We start from the raw sequence: 22696 nt of genomic DNA, 5'->3' as shown, positions 1-22696 counted from the left end.
AGAAAGGAGAAAAGTGATTACATGAAACCCAGGGAAAAGCCACCATTATACCCATAAACTTAAAGGTGAATTTAAAATACAACAAATATTAATAATCATTGATCAGTAAGCATCAGGAATTGAATAATAACGTAAGTTGCGTAGACAGCATTAAAATCTAGTCACTAAACACATGGTTCCCAACATTTCAGTGATTATAGCACAAACACCAGATTTTGAGAAAACAGTTGAGATTAAGACTCAAGAAACCACTGAATAAAATAACAATAAATGTGACATAATTAGGCTTGCAAATAGCAAAGCCTCACATTGCCTACAAAGATCACAGGGTCGTGATTCACCATAACCATTCATCCTTGGGGCACTCAGATTCTGTTTGAAGGAAACGTATGAACTTGTAGGCCTTGTAGCACTCAAGGACATGATCCAAAAGTTAAGTCATCTCTTGCCTGTACATTTTTCTTTGGTGAGGGTTTGATTTATGTGAAACCATTTTAATTGTAATAAATTGTATCTAATTCGTACCGTATTCCACAAACAACTCAGGTGAAGTTCTGTGACAGACATTGCCTGTTGGCGGTACTCAGCTGTAGTAAAATAAATTTTAAATGTTCCCCGAAATCAGGCAGTCTTTTTCCTGGTAAAGCAGAATGTCATGACATACCAGTTCAGGAAAATGAGGGCATGAATTCCTTGCTCCCTATTTCACTCATATTCTATAGTCATCAAGCACATTACTTCTAGGGTAAGTAGAAGACCTGATGAAATTTGAATGATGTGTATGAAGGGTAAGAAATATAGTTTTCAAAAATAAATTGAAGCAAAATCTTAAAGGGTCTTAAGTAACATTAAAATATGTTAAACAGGCACAAAGAAGCCATTAATTAAAGAATTTAGGGATGCCTGGGGGGCTTAGTGAGTTAAGCATCTGTCTTCAGCTCAGGTCATGATCCCAGGGTCCTGAGGATTACGCTCCCTGCTCAGCCGGGAGGTTGCTTCTCCCTCTGTCTGCTGCTCCCCCTGCTAGTGCTCTCTCTCTCTGACAAATAAATAAAGTCTTTAAAAAAAGTATTTAATCATTCAACAAATATTTATTGAGTTACTTCTGTGTGCCAAGTTGCTTCTTAATTGAGTACTGAAGAGAGGACACTGTAAAAACAAAGCCCCTTCTTCATGGAGCTTACTTTCCAGTGGGAGAGATGGATAATAATTCTCCCCCCATTTTTTAAAGTGAATATATAGTTAGGACTGGTGGTAAGGGCAAGGACAGCGTGAGGGAATAAAGAGTACGGGGGAGGGGTGATTGCTATTATATATAGTGTAATCTGGGAATGACTCATTGCTAGGGTGACATTTGAGAAGAGACCTGAAGGAAGTGAGAAAGCTGAGAAGCCTGGGCTGCAGATTCCTCATGGAAGATTGTTATAGGCAGAGGCAACAAGTGCAAACATCCTGAGGCAGCACACAGCATCCTGTGTCAACAACCATTGGTGGCTAAAGGAAATGTTTGAGAGGAGAGTGGTAGGAGAGAGAGGGGATGTTGGGCAGTTGGGAGACACAGACAAGATTAGATAGGACCTCTGTAAAGACTTTAGCTTCTTAACAGAGGAGTATATATTTTAATGCTGTTTTTTTAAATGATAGCTCTAGGAGAATAAAAATGCCGACGGGAGAGCAGAGGAGAGATGGTGGTGTTTGAACCAGGGTGGTATTTGCAGAAAAGGTGAAAACTGAGTTCTAAATATGTTCTGAAGGTAAAGCTGAAAGAATTTGCTAATGGATTAGATATGGTATAAAAAAGAAAGGAATTAAAGCTCACTCTCAGGCTTTTAGGTTGGGAACTGGAAAAACGCCATTTCTGTGTATTGAAATGGAGAATACTGCAAGAGGAATAGGTTTGGGATCAAAAATAAGAAATCTGATTAAATTTTAACAAAAAATTCAAAAAATTCAATTCCTCAACTGCACTTGCTACATTTCAAGTGCTCAATACCCACAAACATGTGGCTAGTGGCCAGTGTGTTGGATTGTGTGGATGTTATAGCCTGTTTCATTGCAGAAAGTTCTATTGAGCAGTACTGGAGAGACATTGGGCCTTTACTATTTGCTGGGCCCTGGGCTAAGTGCTTTACACACATTATCTCATTTAATATTTAAAACAATTCTAAGAGTCAGGTAATGTAGTATCTTTTTACAAAGAAGGTAACTAGGGATCAGAAGTCAAGTAACTTGCCCTGAGTTACAGAGTTCTTAAAGGGTAGAGAGCCAGAACTGGATTACAGGACTGTCTGCTTCCAAAGCCCAAACACTTACAACAGCACATCATCTTTTAGGAAGATTTAACTAGTTTGAAATTAAACATGGCATCCATAGGGAAATGTCCAGTGGGTTATTGGCAACAAATTGTTGACGCAGAGAAAAGAAAACAGGAGAGCTGATAGATCTGGGGTAAAAGCAAATCTCCCAAGAGATCCTGTGTGTTGTAGAACTAAACAGGATACATTCCAGCATACCACCAGTTAAGAGAAAACAAAAATATTCAGTGAAGGCACTACTTTATGTCTTTTGCTAAGAGGTCAATTGACATTATATGATTGCTTAGCAGAAAGAAGAGCTTAACTGACACCAGGTAACTGAGCTGAGATACATTTGCTCTACCCAGGGTTCTCAAATGGGTAGGATGCCATACCGTTATAGGACATATGGAAATGTACGGGGTGTTTAGCGTAGACTGATGGGAACTATGAGCATTCTGTGGTCATGATCTTAGGATGCAGAAAGTCTTATGATGCTTGCCATACTCCAGCACAGTGAAAAATTCTCTCACCCAAAATGTCAACAGTCCCCATGTAAGAAATGTGAGCCTACTGTTCCTCAAGCAACACTCCACCATCCATGAACTGAGGCAGTATAGGCATTAGAACAGGGTGGCAGAATTCCTGAATAATAGTCATCAGTAGAACAGGCTTGACCGTCAGACGAACTTGTGCTCCAATCTGTTCTCCGCCTCGTACTCACTGTATGGGTTGCAACCCCATTACCTAGACTCTGAGCCTTAGTTTCCTCATCTAAACAAGGCATAAAACAAGAGTTAATGCACATAATCTAGGGTGGTTATGAGAATTACAAATCTCTTCAAATACTTGGCCCAGTGTTTGGTTCAGGGAAAGTTGTATTCAGTGTACACTATTGTTAGAAGTGAAAAAAGGATGTAAAAGGAACTCTGGCTTAAAGACTAAAATAAGATGGAAATTCAAATAGAAAAGGAAGTTTAGAGCAGCACTGTCCAATAAAAAGACATGGACACAAAAATGCTAGCATATGTAATTTTAAAATTTTCCCTAGCCACATTAAAAAATCTAAGAAACAGGTAAAATTATTTTTAATATATATTTAGGTAACCAACTATATCCAGAAATGTTATTTTAACATGTAATCAGTATTTTTAAAGGGAGGCATTTCACCCTTTTTTTGTATCAAGTTTTTGAAATCCCATGTGTATCTTACTTTCAACACATCTCAGTTGAGATGAGCCACATTTCAAGTGCTCAATAGCCACCTGCAGCTCATGGCTACATATTGGACAGCATAGGCCTAGAGTGTCAGTGAGCTGAGCTCTTTCCCTGACTGCTAGCTTTCAGTAATTCTTAAGATTCTTACCAGCTAACATTTCAGAGTAGTTTTGCAAAAGCCTCAATTATTATGTTGAGGGACATTATAGACTCAGGATCTTAATACAAGCTGATGAGAAGTGGTGTCGTAGAATGACTGAAGAGTCATTGAGTGGACTCCATGAGATGTACATTCCCAATCCAGCTCTACTAATTCCTATGTCCTTGAACAGCTAAGTTAGTAAAAACCTGTTTTCTTATTTGCTGAATAGAGATAATGGTACTAGTTCCCCTAAGTATTGCTCTGCTGATAATGCACATAAGGCTTTAGCCCAATGTCTACAAGCTATTTCTCCAAAGGTGAACTGCAGATGTTTGTATTTGACTTTGAGAAGCAGAACAGGTGTTCACTAGAATTGTTATTCTTTATATATGCACACAGGAAGTATTTTAGAGCTGTATTACTTCTACATCTTTTGTTAAGGAACCCACTGAGTCCTTCCAAAGCTGTGAGGGCAATGATTTGACCTTGTGTCCAGATATGCTTCAACCTCTACCACACTGCCTGGCACATGGTAGGCCCTCATAAAGTTAATTAAAGGAATTTGGGGTTGCAGAATTCCTGAATAATAGTTACAAGTACACTATTAAAAGTATGATCACTGGTCAATGATAGTAATCTAACTTTTATTCTAATATTTAAATTATAAAGTTTATGTAGCTCTTTTTTTAATGAGAATAGTCTTTTGCCAGAAATTTAAGATTCTTGAGTTGATATAGAGTTCAAATAGTGTAGGGCAAGCTTAAATGATTGGTAGTGTATTTGCCATAGAAGTAGCTCTACATATAAATTACTAAATATGATCTCAATATAGTACCCGCAAGACTACCCCAGATTTTATTCAATTCATACTTATTAAAATTTACGACTAATTTCCTATGAAGTTAAAAAAAAGCATACAACACTGGCATAGCACAAATTTATTTACTAACCAAAGGGATAATCCTAATTAAATCAACACTTTGAAATAGATGCATGTAAAATGTTTGTGATAAAGATAATTGAACACAGTAATGAAAAAAAAAGCAGTATGGAGATTTGCTCATTGAACTGAGCTTGTTCATCCTCACAGCTAATTCCTGTCCACAATGATGATGGAATTTTTACTCTACTTTTTCATAGACCCGAGTACAGGTGACATTATTCATGATGCATTCCTAGAAGAAAGAACGATATTAAAGAATTAGGTTAATCTTGCATCGTAGAGCAATGGTAGTAGTTAAATACTAGGATCAGCATCCTACAAAACTTTGTAATCTACTTCATAGATGGAGAAAATGAATTTTAGAATTCCTGGGTTTGAAAAGCTAGAACCTGTTATTTTGCTTATGACATGTGTATGCTTTACTGCAAACTAAAGTATTGATTTGCAAAATCTAAGTATTCATTTGAGCACTGCAAATGTTGTTCCTTATTTTAAAGAAATGGAAAGATGTATGTCCAAGAAGGGAGTTCAGTGGCTTGCCCATGATTTTACTGTAATGCAGTAGTGAGCATAAACTAAAACCAGCTCCAGGTACATACTGTGCTACATGTTTACCTTGCTATTTTACAATTTTTTTCTACCCAAACCTAGTTCTCATGTTCATGATCAGTGATATTGAGCAGTTACGTGAACTCTGAATGCAAACAAAAGCCTAATAAGACATAAGAAGTTTGGCACTTACCACCACTAATTTCCCATTTTCCAATTTTCTTGTGATTGTGCTTTCCTTCCCATCCCATTCCTGATGTTGAACCAACGCGCCGTCTGTGAAGTTGCAGACAGTCTGCAAAAATACACTTTTTAATCTTCCAAAGTATGTTACCAGAGAGATGCCATGGCTCATAACTTCCTTAATCAACATTTTTTCATCTTTTCCTTTCTGGGTCCACTTCATTAACCCATACCAATTTTAATAATATAGTTTATGCTTTTCAATCTAGACCCTCATATAAGAGACACTTATTCTCTCTCATGCTCCTTAAACTATTTTTCCCCAAATAGTGACTGAGTTATGAAGTTGGTACTTTCACTAATTGGTCAAACTCAATTCATCAGATAATTTTACTTTTTCATTAAGTTTTGCCTATAAACAGTAAGAATACTAATACAATTTATTGTATTTCATTCTACAAGCTTCCGTGATTTTGTTAAGTTATGACTGACCTCAGTTTTTCTGCCATCAGCTGTAGTTTCTTCAAACTTCTCTCCCAGGTTACATGAAAACTGTGTTGTTTTCAAAGTGCTCTCAGTTTTTATGGTGAGGTTTTTGCCGTCAGAAGAGATGACACAATCTGGTTTGGCCATTGCACCCACTTTTCGCAGAGCCATTCCCACTCCTGTAGAATGGTTTATCATGTTAACTAACAGGAAAACCAAAGCTATAGTTTACATAATAAATGCAGTAATTCGATTGCAGTTACTGTGTGGTACATATTTCACTTATTCGCTTCTCAATAACAAGGGTAGACACATACGCAGCGCTTACCATGTGCCAGCACTTAAATATATGAATTAATGGAAGCCTTGCAACAACTGTGTGAGAGGTAGATAGCATCCATTTTACAAGATCAGAAAATGAGGCACTGCAGTAACTTACCCAAGCTCATTCAGCTAGGAAGTGATGGAGCTGCAACCAACAGAGCGGGCAGTCTGGCTCCAAACCTTAAGCTCTTGGCCTCCATGCTATGCTGGCCCTCAGAAAGTTAGGGAAGAAATCTGGACTTCTAAAATGGATGTACTCAATTCTGCCAAACATTGTATTATAGGACTCCAGCACACAGTCTGACACATACAAAGCTCTTGATAAATATCTAATAACTACACAAAATCCAAATCAATTCAGTTCAAAGAGCATGGTGTTTTAAGAGTTAACTGCACAATCGTGATGCTAATAAATTGGGAACATTTTATCCTCAAAAACAGTAAGCATTTCAGAGCTGTGGAACTCAATTACTATATTGATATCATATTTAATTTATGATCTATGTATTTCTCCCTAATGGTAACATTTACAAGGAAACTTAGATCTAGGCCAAATCCTGGTTTCACAGACGAGACTACAACCTAAGCAGAATAACTGGGTTGATGATAGAAACTCAGCTAGGCTTGCAGTGTCCTCTTGGTGCCTTCTCTTTTGCCAGTGTGGGGGCTGGTGCCTCGTATTGTTAGATGAGTCATTATTAATTCTCACTTTGGACAAATACAGGGCTCTGCTCTTCCCACATCTCGACTGCTCTCTAATGAATTGAGCCTTGACAACTTTCATGACTCTAGAACCCTGGAAACAAACCACCCAATGAACACATTCACTTTCAAAGGGCAGAGAACAGCATTCTTTATTTGGTCTTCACACAAGTGAACACACACAGACATTTCTTGGCTATGAGTGCAGTAATTGGCTTTTTCCAGAGTTATCTTGATCTAGATTTATAGTGCAAAAAAAAAAAAAAAGAGAAAAAGACTGCATTCTACTTTGACTCACAGTATCATAAATACACTCAAGATTCACCACAGAACCAGCCTTCACCTGTCATTGTCTTGGATAAAGGCTAACGAAGGAAGGCTTCTGAAGTGCCACAGGGACTAGGTTTCAGTAGAGGGTCTTTGCAGTAACTTCTGCACCAGAAAGCTGTCATGTTAACATTTGTGGGATGGGCAGCTTCTAAAGCAGCCTCAGGGTCCCGGAAGTTGTCTTAGGGCTGGAAGCCCCTTTTCAGAGAAGATCCATGCTATAGTACTCCATCCCACTTCCTAGTGGCCTGTGACCAAGGTCCACTTTTGTTTGCTAATCTACCCAATGTGTCAAGCAGAATACAATCATTGTCACTGGCTTAGAAAAGGACAATAACAGAGAATCAAGTACTATTTTGAGAGAAGAGAACTGGAATCTTCCTACAGAGACTCCTATTGCTTTGAAAGGCTTTAAGCAGTGGGGGGCCTTCTGCAGGGCACCCCCCCCCCATCTTGGGTGCAGTTGGAAAGCAGCAGCCACAGGAGGGCTCTGCGGTTTTCCAAGAAAACCCCACTCCCTGCCTCTAGGCCCCTCACCCTCGAGACGCAGAGGGCAGGGCAGCAGCACGTGGCCATCCGTGGGCACAGCAGGCCCCGCCGTTGCCCTCGGAGAGGTCACCTGCCCACCGCGGCGCTCAGGCGGGGCAGAGCCGGCAGAAAGAAGGTCGGCGTCGCCAGCGCCACGCCTCTAAGCGCCGCTCTGTGGCTGCGAGGCGAGGATAACCCGACGCTCCACCGGGAGCTGCTCCAAACCAAAGGGCCCGGCTCACCCGGGGAGGGCGGGCGGAGGGCCTGCGGGTCGGGGGGAGAGGCGGCCCGAGGGCAGAAGAAAAGCCGAAGCTGTCGCCCCATTCAGACCTTCTAAAGGGTTTCTGCTGGAAACTGCGCCCTGTGGAGAAGAGGGGACCCGCACGCCATCTAGGAACAAAAGATGAGGCAATGCGGGAGCAAGGTGGGAAAGGAGTGGGTGCGGCCACGATGGGGCGAGTGGGAGAGGCAGGATGGCGGCAGGAGGAGGGAAGATGAACGGTGGGAAAAGAAAAATCGGGGAAGTTACGGGGGCTGTCTGAATGGGGTTGAAAGAAGTGAAGCCTAGGGTGGGAGGAAGAGGAGTGCGCTAAAGGACAGGAAGCGGTGCGGGTGGCTGCGCGTGGGCTAGGGGAAAGTTGAAGAGAGCTGGGTGGCCCATGAGACGGAACATCTCAGAATCCGCAGGCGGGCGGCAAGCGCAAGCTGCTCTCCCGGCTGCTTGCCCACGTGCTGGTGGGGGGTGGAGGGAGGGAGATGGATGGGGGTACAGGGGTTTGGGGTAGACAGCCGGGCATGCCCCGCCGCTGAGCTCAGCACGCTGAAGGGGACCTAGGAACAGACACACACACACACACACACACACACACACACACACACACACACACACAAGCTCAGCACGCTGAAGGGGACCTAGGGACAGACACACACACACACACACACACACACACAAGCTCAGCACGCTGAAGGGGACCTAGGAACAGACACACACACACACACACACACACACACAAGCTCAGCACGCTGAAGGGGACCTAGGAACAGACACACACACACACACACACACACACAAGCTCAGCACTCTGAAGGGGACCTAGCAACACACACATACACACACACACACACACAAGCTCAGCACGCTGAAGGGGACCTAGGAACACACACACACACACACACACACCCTCGCCACGTTACAGGCGCCGCTTGGCCGGGAGCCTCACCTACTTCCTTCATGTATTCGTCAAAGCCTTTGCTTTCCACTAAGCGCCATCTTCCTACCAGCTGCTGAATGGTGGCCATGGTGGGCGCGGGCCGGCGGGCCTAGCGAGCAGAGCAGAGTGGGGCGTCGGGAGCGTGGCTTCCGACCAGCCGGCGCCCCTGGCTGCTTTATAAACGCGGCGCGCGCCGGGCGGTTCCGAGAGGCCAATGAGAGACGCGCCTCGCCCGGCCCCCGCCCCGCCCCCCCGCACGCCCCCAGAGCCTCTCTCCCTAGGCCGCGAGGCGCGAACCCGTTCCACCTGCCCCGGGACGGCGGGAGGTTGGGGGAGCTCCCCCCGCCCAGCGCTTCCTACAGGCGGGGACTTGTCCCGCGCGCCCCACGCCGCCCCAGACGCCAGCGCCTGAAGCTGGAGGGGCCCCACCTCTCCAGCGCCCCACCGTTCTACCTCCAAGCCACCACTCTTTTTCCTTCGAAATACTCCCAACGAATCGACTAGCCCTTGTTGGGCTTGGGGGCAGGAATTGATTGATCGGTGGTCGTTTGGCTGATGGACTTCTTGGCCTCCTTCATCTCCGCTTCTAGTCAGTGGACTAATCCACATCCCGTACCTTCCTGAGAGAACCTGATCTCCCCACCTTCAGGACACCCCCCCCCACCTCTCTCCTCAACTCCCTCCTCCACCCCTGTCCAATTAGGGCCTCAGGGCCAGTATGTACCTGATTTGAGTTAGATGATTTTATCAGAAGGCACAGGGTAGGGGAAGATTTCGGTTTCCAAACTAAAACTCCTCAAGAAGTTTCAGTTTAAGTGACCGTCATTGCTATTAAATGTACCCATCAAGAATATGTTATTCGTTTACCTTCCTAGTTGAGTGAGCCCTTCATAGTTTCTTCTCAGACTCCCAAGTATTTAGACTCCAGCACTTTCCTCTTTGCCTTTCATTATAATGATACCCTGTATTTGTTGTGTAAAGTATTACACTTTTCAAAGTGTACTTGTCACAGTATCTTACCGGGTGATCCCAGGTCCCTGTGGGAGTGAGCTGGGATGAGGTGAGAAAGTTGCCACACAGAGAGGCCAGCTGCCTTGATGGAGATAAGGTTCATTTACTGAGCTAGATGGTGAGATGAGATGAGACAAGGTTCATTTGTGCTAGATGCTGTGCTTCCTATGCACTTTCTATCCATTAACTCTGAGTTACACTAAATTTTTGCTAGTGGTTTCCCAATTTTTTGAAAGAGGACATGAGGCAGGGAATGTTCGCAAAGTGGTAGAACCAGAATCCCTGTCCAGTCCTCCCGTCAGACCTTGTGAAACAGGACCACACCTGGTTGCCTCTAGCTCACTGTACTCAAGGAGCTAAGAGCAGAGGCTACAATCTCCTGAACCATACATACCAAGACACTGGTTCACGTTCCATCCTCAACAAACTGAAATCTGAGGTTGGTCATTTCCCATCATGCCTCAGGACATTTACTCCCCTGCACTATATCTTTTTTATTTCAAATTCCTGCCCTAATTTTAGGGTCACCCCAGTTTTTCTTGTGGTACCATTTTAATAGTGAGGGACTCAGGCCGTAGAGTTGTGCCATTAAGAGCCCATGTGGCAGGGCGCCTGGCTGGCTCAAGTTGGTTAAGCGTCTGCCTTCAGCTCAGGTCATGATCTCAGGGTCTTGGGATCAAGCCCCACATTGGGCTCCCTGCTTGTGCTCTCTCTCCCTCTCTCCCTCTCTCTCAAATAAATAAATAAAACCTAAAAAAAAAAAAAAAAAAAGAGCCCGATGTCCCACACTTGAGGCTCTACCGCTGAGAAAATGTTCAAGTTCTGAAGGCAGCTAAGTATGTCATTTGCTCAGTGATGCAAGGGCTAGCTTTTAGACACTTAGGACAGCCTGCTGCCCCAGCCTCCTAGACAGGCAGCTACTGTGTGTTTGGACTTAATGTGCTGATTCAACATGTTTTATCCATGTTTGTATAGAACATGGTAATAATAGTCAGGACTCTGTACTGGAATACTAATTTTTAGGTGATCATAATCAACCATGTCACAGAAATATCAAAAGGGAAATGGCACTATGGTACTAAATACGTAAGTACTTAAGAAATAGTTTTTATACCAGAGGTGTTACTAAAAGTTAACTTTTATTTTTTTTATTTTTTAAAAGATTTTATTTATTTGAGAGAGAGAGTGAGAGACAGAGCAAGAGAGGGGGGAGGGTCAGAGGGAGAAGCAGACTCCCTGCTGAGCAGGTAGCCCTGTGTGGGGCTCGATCCCAGGACCCCGAGATCATGACCTAAGCTGAAGGCAGATGCTTAACCAACTGAGCCACCGGGTGCCCCTAAAAGTCAACTTTTAAACACCCTCTTTGATGTAATGAGTGGAAATAATCCTTTTGTGGTTAATACACACCACAAACAACAGAAAGATATAGGCCAAATTACCTGCTAGAGTCTCTCCTGGAGCAAAGAAGAAGGGCATGGAGATGGCTTTGCTGCTGTGAGCGACACACTTCATCCCTTGTGCTCTGGTACTTCTCATCTGTGAGATATATATGGAAAGACATTGTAGTAGATTATTTCTAACATCCCTCAAGCTCTGAATTCAGATTCCCTTCCTTTCTTAAAAATAATGGGAATGGATTTCAAGTTCTGAAAAACATGAAGTATTTCCTTAACCTGCTAACTGAAGTTCTGTTCTAGGCCACTTAACTTGAACCCAATATGAAACGTAAAAACCAAAATGTTGTAAAAACAAATCTGATTAAACTCTTTGTATGACTTTATGGGATGGTTAAGTAGCTCTTCAATGGAAAAAGGGAGAATTATTACTTGACTGAGATTAATTATGTTATAATACAGGGACAAGGAAAAATAGTTTTATTCTAAACGAATCCTTACAAATTTAAGTCACTGTGCTGGTCATTAGTTTAGGTGTTACATCCTGTCTTCCCTTCATGCTGGAGGATAATGACACGTTATTCATATAGATGAAAATGGTTGAAGCATCAAAACTTACCAGCAGCTCTCCCCCTCCGTAGCTCTAGAAGACCACCATTTGTAAGACAGATGCAATTTTACTTAATATCTCCAAAAACTCAGTTTTCTCATCAATGAAATTAAGAAGATAAGAATTACAGCAAATGATTTTTTAGGTCCCTTTCAGCTTATCTCCTCTAGTAGTTCATGGCCCTGAAAAATATACTCAAAATTACTCTATTTCCACCTAGTGGTAAAGCGGAATATTTCTCTTCACTTTCCTTTGATGAATGTTAGTAGTCGGTCAGCTTCCTATTCCACAAACTCACACATAAGTTTGGTGTGTATTGTTTAATTTTATTTAAAGACAACTTCCTAGTTACAGTTTGTATAGCTAAATCTGCCTTCCACAAAACTGACTGTAGTACATAATCATTTCCTAAGGACCATAAGCGTTGTTGACCGGGAAGTATGCAGCTGGTAGAGAAAGAACATCATATTAAATCAGTCACTGGAGAGAATACACAAAGCAATCCATGTTCAGACAACTGAGTCTTTTCTTGGTACATGTGCAGATTAAGCAAAAAAGGAGGCGGGGCAAAGTGAACACTATAAAGCAATACCTCTCAAAGTTTAGTGTGCAAACAAATTACCTGGGGATCTTGTTAAAATGCAGATTCTGCAGTTTCCATAGCGGGGCACAAGATCATGCATTTCTTGCAAACGCCCAGGTGAAGCTAGTGTTACTGGTTTGGGAACCAGGCTTTGAATAGCAAAGCTGTAAAGTATGTAAGAACTTGCATATGGCTTTGACACATCAGGGTGACTTTCACTTCCCTGGATAAGGATGTCTGATTATATCCTCATAAAAATGTAAAAAAAAATATGGAAAAGACAGGAAACTGAACAAACTCACTCCAAAAATTATCTTACTGAACATTTGGACTTTTTTTCTAATTAACCTGAGGCAGCTATTTTTCTGTCTGTTCACCGGAAAGTGTGACAGAAGACTTCAAAGGGGGCAGGGAGGGTGGATACTATGTCATTTTAAATCTAGTTTCTCTCTTAAATTTTATAGCCAGTTTTTTTTGTTTTGTTTTTGTTTTGTTTTGTTTTTTGCCCTCATTCTTCCATGTCTTTCTCACTCATGCTGTGTACACCCTGCTTAAAACCAGATCTTCCTTAAGAAAATCCCATTTGGGGGCGCCTAGGTGGCTCAGTTGGTTAAGTAACTGCCTTCAGCTCGGGTCATGATCTGGAGTCCTGGGATTGAGTCCCACATCCAGCTCCCTGCTTAGCAAGGAGTCTGCTTCTCCCTCTGACCCTTCTCCTCTCATGTGTTCTCTCTCTCTCTCTCATTCTCACTCTCGCAAATAAATAAAATTAAATCTTTAAAAAAAAAAAAAGAAAAGAAAAGAAAATCCCATTTGGAATCCGTTCCAAAAGAAAATCCTAGTAAGTGGATAGAGCATGGATCTGCATCTTGTCAGTTGTCTGTAGCAGCAAAACTTCCCAGACGAGTATAAGGTCAAGTTTTAAATCCTTCAGTGTATCCAGCCACAACAAGCTACCATTTATCAATGGAAGGTTGTTTTCTTTTGTTTTTGGTAATAAGATTATTTCTCATTAAAGCATTTATAAAAATCGAGTTATTTTATGAGTTTTGTCCTTCTACTTAAAGCAGTTTGATTCCTCCCAACATGTCTGCAAATGGATAGCCGTTAGAACTTTCCAATTGCTGGGGCACATGGATGGCTCAGTTGGTTAAGCAGCTGCCTTCGGCTCAGGTCATGATCCAAGGGTCCAGGGACTGAGCCCCGCATTGGACTCCCCGCTGAGCGGGGAGCCTGGTTCTCCCTCTCTTCTGTGCTCGCTCTCTCTCTCTCTCTCTCTCAAATAAGTAAAATCTTAAAACAAAACAAAACAAAATGTTTCCAGTTGCCTAAATAATTCATCATAACTATGCGCTTGATAAATTAACTGGATGTGAGAATAGAGAGAAAATGAGACATTGCAAAAGTTACAATAAAAGTTATAATTTAAAAAAACTTACAATAAAGATTTTTGGTTTTAAATAAGGCAGAGGGTATAATGACTCATCTCAGTATAAGATCAATCCATTTCTCTTGCTTACACAGATCTTCCTACTGTCCAGACTTATATATTATTGGGTATTACATTTGTCATTAGCTCATGGCAACAGATTTCAGAAATATGTAGCCCTTTCATGCCTCATGTGGGTGGTATTCAAAGTGTTCCAGGTCTAAAACAACATGTAAGGGGACATCTTGAAATGCAGCGGGAAGAGACTTGTCAAGCCACCTGCAATAAGCACAAAATGTTAGTTAAAACACTGTGCTTATCAGGTAACATGGTCTCAAAACAAATCCCTGAGCAACCTTAACCACCTCAAGCTCACCTCCAGCAAAATTGGTGCTCCCAATATACATTATATTATGTACAAAGTCTGGGGCTGGCCCAGCTCCAAGCACACGGACAAATTCATAAAGGGTACTTCTGCCCTTTAAAAACTGCAAAAGCAAAAATCCTCCAGATTAGATTTTTTCCACTGGAAGAGGCCAAATTCTTTTTTGCAGATTATACTTTCCCATTTTTCAGTCTCACTTTCCATGTAATATTCTGTGATTTAAGGTTTCCCCCCCAGACTCTTAACACTATTTAATCATTTCTCTTTATTAAGAGTTATCCATAAGACTAGATTTTTAAAGTCAAATCTACAAAACCACAGGGTTGCTTCTTTCTAAGCTATTTGTCCTGATGGGTCAGGCCCATCGCTTTCTTTCGTCTGAATTAGCTTTTAAGACAAATCATCAGAATTTAGTAACCTACCTAAATCTGACCGAAGACACTTTCTCAATCCTAACTCTCATGCTCTTTACTTGGTGGTGGGAAGAGCTACTCTAAATCCCTCAAAGACATGCACAGTATCACAAAAACAGCATCAAGCTGGTTCTGTGCACTCCTCTAAAGGAGCCAAGAGGCAGGATGGATCCCTTTGTTTGTCCACCTGTAAACACCGTAGGACGCTCTTTGTTCACTGGCTCACTTCTGCGTTGACCATGCTTAAAGATACAAATCCAACAGCATGTAGTGAAAGGTTTATTTTGCTCTCATGCATTTTCCTGTGCTGTCCTCACTCTTCTATTCCTGCATTCCTCCTTTTACAGCAAGAGTTTCTCAATTGAGTGACTCACAAACTAACAAATAATGAGAAACCAGTCTGAGTTTCCAATGAACCACATTCTGTTTTCTGGGTTGGCTGAACACTGTGGTTCCATACAGGACTGGAAGGCCAGGTGGGTGTTACCATTGAGGGCAACCATGATCTTGGTTTGGGTCTAATTTAGAAGATGGGATAAAGAATATTTGTGCTACAAATCTCAAATGTTGTCCCCTACTTTGCAGATAGTTACATAGTTAATGTACCAGGACAAAGCCGGGGTTCCTAATGGCGTTTCTGCTTTGGTAGGCTAGCAGAACTGAGCGCACTGTTTTTTGCATAGCCAAGGTATGGTGCTGTCCTGGTGTGATTACAAATAGTGCTCTCTTTCACTCCACGTAAATCAGATTGAATGATGTTGGGTGAAGAGTTGTGAGATTTAACTCTTATCTGTCAGGCAGCTCCAAAGCCTAAGTTTCAAGTACAGCATTATCATGGCACTCTAGTATCGTCTAATGAAAAAATCTGAAGTTTGCTTTACAGGAGGGAAAAAGTGCTATAGGGCCATAGTCAATCTTTCCCTACTCACATGGCATTATGCAAATATGTCATATGTGGACTGCTCTGCTTACCCACAAATGAAGGGCTAGCGGAGCTGTCGACACAAGACAGATTCTTTTGATTCAATTCAGACTACAATTTCAGACCACCTAATAATTATGTGGAATGACTTTTAGCCCTTGTCTTCAAGGAGTTTGTTAACCTAAGCTTACACCAGCTAAGGAACTGCCTTTTTAAAAAAAAAAAAAAAATCCTTTGTTTTAATTCAGCACATTCTGGAAATACCCAGGTATTAAATGTCTTTGAAAATGTCAGCTAAATTCATTTTATCTTTATAATATTCAGTGAATTTTCCAGGAAGATACCACACAGTCTTTTTGGTGGGGAGGGGATACATAGTCTTATTGCTTTCAATTGTATCCTGGAAACTCTAGAGTTTTGTTTGTCTCAACAGGTCATCTCTTCGGCAGGAACCAGGTGGGTGTACTAAATGGATACATCCTGTTTAAAACGAATGTGCCAAATGCCACAAAGCCACCGTCTAATCAGCAGATTAGAAAGATCTTGTCTGAGAAATACTGTGATGCAACCCACATCGCTACCCAGCTCACCCTGTGTTTTAGAGTGAGTTCCTCACCATGAACTTGGGAATAAACTGACACTTGGCTGTCCCCGAGGTTGTGTGGCGCATGCTGAGATACACAACTTGCAAACTAAAATCTGCCAGTGTACAAGTCAAAACAGGGATTCTGCACTACCCCAGCCTGATTGGTAAGGACCAGAAAATGCTGCTGTGCCCCCTTTCTCGTGTCATTGATATGCCCTTTGGAGAGAAGAGACTCAGAAGCAAAGCTTAATGATTTTACCACACATGTTCTGACACCCTATCTTTCAATAGAAACTATATGTGGTTCCTGGGGGAAGCATGTGGCTCTGTTATGACGAGTTTTATTGTATTGGTTGCATGGTATAAAATAGTATCATGTCTGCAGCTGTGTTATCAGTACATGATGCAAGGTAGTAAAAACTCTAGTCACTCCAAACAACAACAAACCTGATAGAGGTATCATAATGAATCCTCTTAGAAGCTGCAGACCCAAACCAGTCTTGCAAAGAACCCCTTAAACTGAAATATATCCTGAAACTCTCTTTTCTTCTACTACTCTAGAAGAGTACCAAGCTTCTAGAAACAGGAAAGAATGTCATTTACCAGCGTCTCTTTGAATGTTACTTACTATATGAAAGTTATTTATGTCATTTACTGTATGAAAAAAGTGTTGTTTTAATTGACTGCCTTTCCATTGTATTATAGTTTTGCATTTTGGTTGGCATAACCATTCCTGATGTATATTTACTGAAACGAAAGTTTGGTTCCATTATGGAACGGAAAATCATAACTATCTAGTATTTCACTTGAAAGCAAGTGGGGATATGACTCATAATTAAAATAAAAAATCACTTCAGAATTCAACAAACCCTTCATTTATCACTTTCCAATAAACATGAATAGTGAGTGACACTAAATCTTGTGAAAAATGTAACAGGTTTCCTTTTGCTTTAAGCTTTACTGAGCTAGTGGCCGGCCGCAGCCTCTCATTTCATAGGGCAAAGCTCTAGTTCTTTCTCACACACTGATCTTTCTCAACCGAAAGCCTTAAGTCCTCTGTGCTCCTAGGGAACCGAGCTAGTTGAAGTCACTAGCACTTACTTATTCAGAAGTAAAACTTGATCTCTGGTGTCCACACCCAAGTTGTATAATTTTTAATTGCACATTTTGGCAGTAATTCCTGGTCACACCTGATCTTGGCCCAATTAGTTGTGGCTTGAGCATACATATTATTAGCAAATAATTTAAAGTTACATAGTTTCATTTCTGAATATACATTTGGGACTTGGATTCAGAACTAAAGAGAAATCTTAAAATCCTAGAATTCGGAGGAATTATAGAGGTCTTCTACTTCAACTAAAGCCTATTAAGTTTCTCTCAATACAAATGAAACGAGTCTCTACTTAAATCCTTCGGGTGATAGAGGCCTCGCTTCCTCCCCAAGAAGCCCTTTCTATGTTCTAATGGTTCTGATTGGGAGAAAGCCATAATCTCTACTGTGCTGAAATCTGCTTCCAGTAATTTCTAGCTATTGGTCTTAGCTTGACCCTCTGAAATAACAGAATTTTTATTTATTTTTTTAATAATTTTTTATTGTTATGTAAATCACCATACATTACATCATTAGTTTTTGATGTAGTGTTCCATGATTCATTGTTTGTGCATAACACCCAGTGCTCCACGCAGAATGTGCCCTCTTTAATACCCATCACCAGGCTAACCCATCCCCCCACCCCCCTCCCCTCTAGAACCCTCAGTTTGTTTCTCAGAGTCCATTGTCTCTCATGGTTCATCTCCCCCTCCGACTTACTCCCCTTCATTCTTCCCCTCCTGCTATCTTCTTTTTTTTTTTCTTAACATATATTGCATTATTTGTTTCAGAGGTACAGATCTATGATTCAACAGTCTTGCACAATTCACAGCGCTCACCATAGCACATACCCTCCCCAATATCTATCACCCAGCCACCCAATCCCTCGCACCCCCCACAACTCCAGCAACCCTCAGTTTGTTTCCTGGCATTAAGAATTCCTCATATCAGTGAGGTCATATGATACATGTCTTTCTCTGATTGACTGAAATAACAGAATTTTTGCTCACTTATCCTTCCATAGGTTTATAAGGCCTATAAGTATTTGATGATGATATTTCATCTGTATACCCAAATGTATTATATATAAAAGACCTGAGAGAACTATAAATAAAACTCTTTAAGTATGTATGCATGCGTATGTATATGAGTGCATGTATATATATATAGAGAGAGAGAGAGAGAGATAAGGAGACAGAGAAAGAAACATAGAGAGAGGGAGGGAGGGAGGGAGGGAGAGAGGGAGAGCGGTATGAGTTATAGCAAAAATAATAGTGAAAAAGAATAACTCCCTTTTCAATTTCGAATAAGCTTAGAGGCTAGGAAGGACCAAATAATGTACTGAAGCTGTTTAGCAGGACTATTACAAAACATTCTAAAAAAGAATCATTTCCACTCTACGTAATTAGAATATTTGCATAATCTAACTGCAGTTGGTACCTGAATAAAGTCTTTCCATAGTAAGAAATAACATAATCCCAAATCATAGGATTGCCAAGAATTCCAAATATATTCTGTAATTATTTAAGTATTAAAAAATACTTTATAGGGAGAAATATTCAAATGAAAAATAAGGTAAGAGGGTTGGCCTAAAAATTAAATTATTTCTATCAATCATATTTGGTCTATGAATTGATGATTACAGCAATCCTAGTGTATGGATTTTAGCTATGGAGAATTTAACACTATAATTAATTATGCAGGTGCTTGGCCTCCACCTTTGTTCCTCAGGAAAACCATATATCATGACAATGTGTCATATAAACAGATGATGGACACAATTTGCTCACTATCCAAGCTGTAACAGGAACTTCTGGGTTCTTTAGTTAAACTTCTTCAAAAAAAAATGTCATGATTTCTGTGGCCTCAATTGTCCTGTGTCTTCACTTAAACTGAAAAAAGATTATCTTAAAAAGATTATTTAAGAATTGAGCTAGAGCAGCTTTTGTCTCTATCATAACCACCCTTCAATACTTTAAGATACGCCAGGCAAAGAAACACTAGCATCTCTCATAAAACAATCATTTTATTAACTATCCACCCCAAAGGCACAATGTTGAAAGAACAGTGGCCTAGGATGTAGGAGACCCTCTTCCTAGAACTTACTCTGCTATAAAATAACTGTATAAACTTAGATTTGTGTATTCTCACTGTAAAAGGAGAAGAGAGTAAATCAAGTTTCAAGCACATACGTATTAATTTCATATCTTTAACAATCTAGAAAGAAAGCTGCTTTGACAATAACAACAAAAAACCCTAACTATGTCTTTTGATCATCTGTCATCTAATTTAAGGGTATAGTATAATGGTTGAAAATTAAAATTCATGCTATTGACTGTTTTCAGACTCAGACTCCTGAGCAAATTTCATAATATAACCTTTATTCTTACTGCTCAGCCCCCTCTGCCCAGCAAGATCTTGCTGAAGGGGGCGTTATAAGTAGAGAGATGGAAAAGTTCCTGCAGTCAAGGAAACTGCCAGGGAGAAATTTTCAGTGATTGGGGGAGTGGAGAGGGGGTGGTTATTCACACATGAGATCCACAGTAACAGCTCACACACACACACACACACACACACAAGTCAGCTTCAAATATCTACTAAGTGCAAAATAAATTTCAGATATATTTAACTTTATTATTCAGATGTAAATAAGTTTCAAATGGAACCATTCCAGTCAAATAAGACTTTTCCCACCCTTTCTTTTTCCTCTCTTCCCCAACTCTAAGGCAGTCAGAGTAGCCTCTCAGAGGCAGAAGGATAGTTGAGAAGTCTCCTCCTTTCCTGATGGAGGTGTTTCAATCTGCACAGAAGCTGAAGGACAGGAGGAAGCTGCTCTTTGCCTGAACAAGGAGGAGGCCCTTCTTAACACCCACCAGTCCCAGCTGTATTGACTTACGCTTGTGCAAGAGGCACTCTCTTTTGCCCCATATTTCCTCCTCCTTCCTTAACCCGACTCTTGTTTTCCTTTTTCTTTCCTCATCTGCAAAGGATTTCTGCTATTTCTTGAAAAAATTGCCAGGGTCTATGCTCAATCTATTATCTAAATCAATTAAGTCAACTGGATGCCACTGAAAACAAATGGCACGAAGACAGCGTGAGTAGATTTGAACATGAAAACCTCACTACTAGGTTACTGAGTGTGTTCATTTGTTTTTACTATCACCAGACCCTTGATGATTCCATCATTCTGCACATGACTCCATGGGCTGAAGAAAAGGTGATGAAGAACATTGATGATGTATTGGAAATTAGTGACCATTCGTGTAATTAAAAAAAAAAAAAAAGACAATCAAGAGGTTGGGAATGGACTTTGTGGTTAAAGAAACTTTGGGTACTGGAAATACCGTGGAGATTAAGTCTCTCTTTATCTTCCATTTATTATTCAGAGATGACATCTCCTTTTCTTCTTCACCTACTTAAGGTGTATGGGGCAAGAAGGGGAGGTTCTCTTTGAAGGCTACAAGTTTAACTTGCTCATTCAGTTTCTCCTTACCAACAGCAAGAAGAAAAATTATATATTTATATACATTACTTACAAATAAATTCAAGAAGGTGATTCTCCTTTCTTCTCCACACCATCTCCAAAGTCTCACTCAGCTTTTCAAAGACAAGTTAAAGTAACAGACATTTCAGTTTGAAAATTTATTTCTGGAATTGTTCCTGGCCCCAGGGATCATTTAAGGTAAATGATCATCTCTCACAGGTTTTCTCTTAACTGAGTAAAAAGTAGGTATAGTTTATAAGAATTTCTGAATTAAGATTATTAGGGTTTATAAGGAACTTTAATAAAAGGGTTTGACCTACTTAAAAGGAATGGGTCAGAAGTTTTAGGCACCTTTTGTCAGTTTAATTAATGCTACCTTCTGTAGTAATGTATTGCAAAAGTTCTGGTATCTTCAGAACTTTCATCCAAACACTATGATAAACAGAAGATACATTAGGGAGACCTCAGTGTTCATCTTAGCAAAATGTCCAGGCTTAATGCCTCACCCTCTGAATGGCTTGCTTTGACATTGCTCTTTTCAGGCCAATGAATCAACAACAATTTACTAAGATAATTTTAAAATGGTTACTCACACATGAGATCATCATACTGGTACCCTGCCATATGTTATTAAATTGTCTCAGGTCACAGCAAACCCTTTCAGCTACAGCGTGAACAGTTACAGCCAGGGAGTAGGTCATAATGAGAAAAGACCAAGAAGACGGCTTAGTTACCTGCAAATGCAATTATGCTGCATCTGGGCAAGGATGATGTTTCCTCTGAGCTCCCAACCTTACTAGCAAACATCAAAAATTAGGACTAATGTAAAATAGGAATCCTCATTCACAGCTGATAAGATTGTAAATTAGTACAACCACTTTGGAAATCTGTTTGTAATTACCTACTGAACTGAACATTTATACCAAGAGACATGTGCAAAACTGTTCATGGTAGTGATATTTGCAATAGCCCCCATAATGGAAATAACTCAGATTTTCATGAACAGCAGACCGGATTTTTTAGTGTGGTATAGTCATACAATGGAACAGCATTCAGCAATGAAAATGAAATTACAGCTACTTGGAACCACTTGGATGACATTTCTTAAACATAATGTTGAGTGAAAGAATCCCCACAGATTAAGAACCTGAATATCTACTTATAAAAACATCCAAAAATAGGGGCGCCTGGGTGGCTCAGTCGTTAAGTGTCTGCCTTTGGCTCAGGTCACGATCCCAGGGTTCTGGGATCAAGCCCGCATCAGGCTCCCTGCTCCGTGGGAAGCCTGCTTCTCCCTCTCCCACTCCCCCAGCTTGTGTTCCCTCTCTCACTGTGTCTCTGTCAAATAAATAAATAAAATCTTTATTTAAAAAATCCAAAAATAAATAAAACTAATCTATGGTGTTAGAAGCCAAGAGAATGGTTTCTTTTGGGGAGGAGAGAAGGAAGAGCCATTGGGAAGGGCATGAGGGGGCTTCAGCGTGCTGGCAAAGTTTTCTACCTGGAAGATGATTACATGTGTGAGTTCATGTCATATTTTATCAACCTGTACACATAGGATTTGTGCACTTGTCTCTATCTAGTGTTAGGCTTTAATTAGGGTTGTTTAGTTTTAAAAGGAAGATATAAGCATTAGTGAAAGAACTTAGAAATATCTTGTCTCAGGGAAAAAATAGTCAATAGTTCAATAAAATTCTACATATATTATTAATCCTAGCTTATAAAAGAGTCTCTTAAATTATTTTAATTAGCTAGAGGATCTCTAACTTGAAAGTTTTTACTCTGTCAATTTTAACCGGTCCGCTGAGTACAGCTAGAGTTGGTTGAAGGTGGCAATTAAGGAAGTCGATTTTGAGGGGGTCACTCAATAACTTTTGATCTT

At 40.7% G+C, this 22696-nt stretch overlaps 1 protein-coding gene and 1 long non-coding RNA gene across 2 annotated transcripts; one reads left to right on the top strand and one right to left on the bottom strand.

Moving 5' to 3' along the window:
- Window positions 1-4577: 4577 nt before the first annotated feature.
- On the bottom strand, window positions 4578-9073 carry FABP5 (fatty acid binding protein 5). Its single transcript, XM_035727403.1, has 4 exons — window positions 8917-9073; window positions 5822-5994; window positions 5340-5441; window positions 4578-4829 (listed from the first exon to the last, which is right to left on the bottom strand). The coding sequence occupies exons 1-4, from the start codon at window positions 8993-8995 to the stop codon at window positions 4776-4778; spliced, it is 408 nt and encodes a 135-aa protein (XP_035583296.1). The 5' UTR covers window positions 8996-9073; the 3' UTR covers window positions 4578-4775.
- Window positions 6006-22098, top strand: LOC113914955. Its single transcript, XR_003517553.2, has 3 exons — window positions 6006-8120; window positions 16088-16404; window positions 20497-22098. It is a non-coding gene; the product is annotated as an uncharacterized LOC113914955 (long non-coding RNA).
- The last annotated feature ends 598 nt before the right edge of the window (window positions 22099-22696 follow it).

The sequence above is a fragment of the Zalophus californianus genome, chromosome 4, assembly GCF_009762305.2.
Source record: "Zalophus californianus isolate mZalCal1 chromosome 4, mZalCal1.pri.v2, whole genome shotgun sequence".
In the NCBI taxonomy this organism is placed as follows: domain Eukaryota; kingdom Metazoa; phylum Chordata; class Mammalia; order Carnivora; family Otariidae; genus Zalophus; species Zalophus californianus.
The sequence above is the reverse complement of the archived record's forward strand: the minus strand, read 5'-3'. Positions and strand labels throughout refer to the sequence as shown.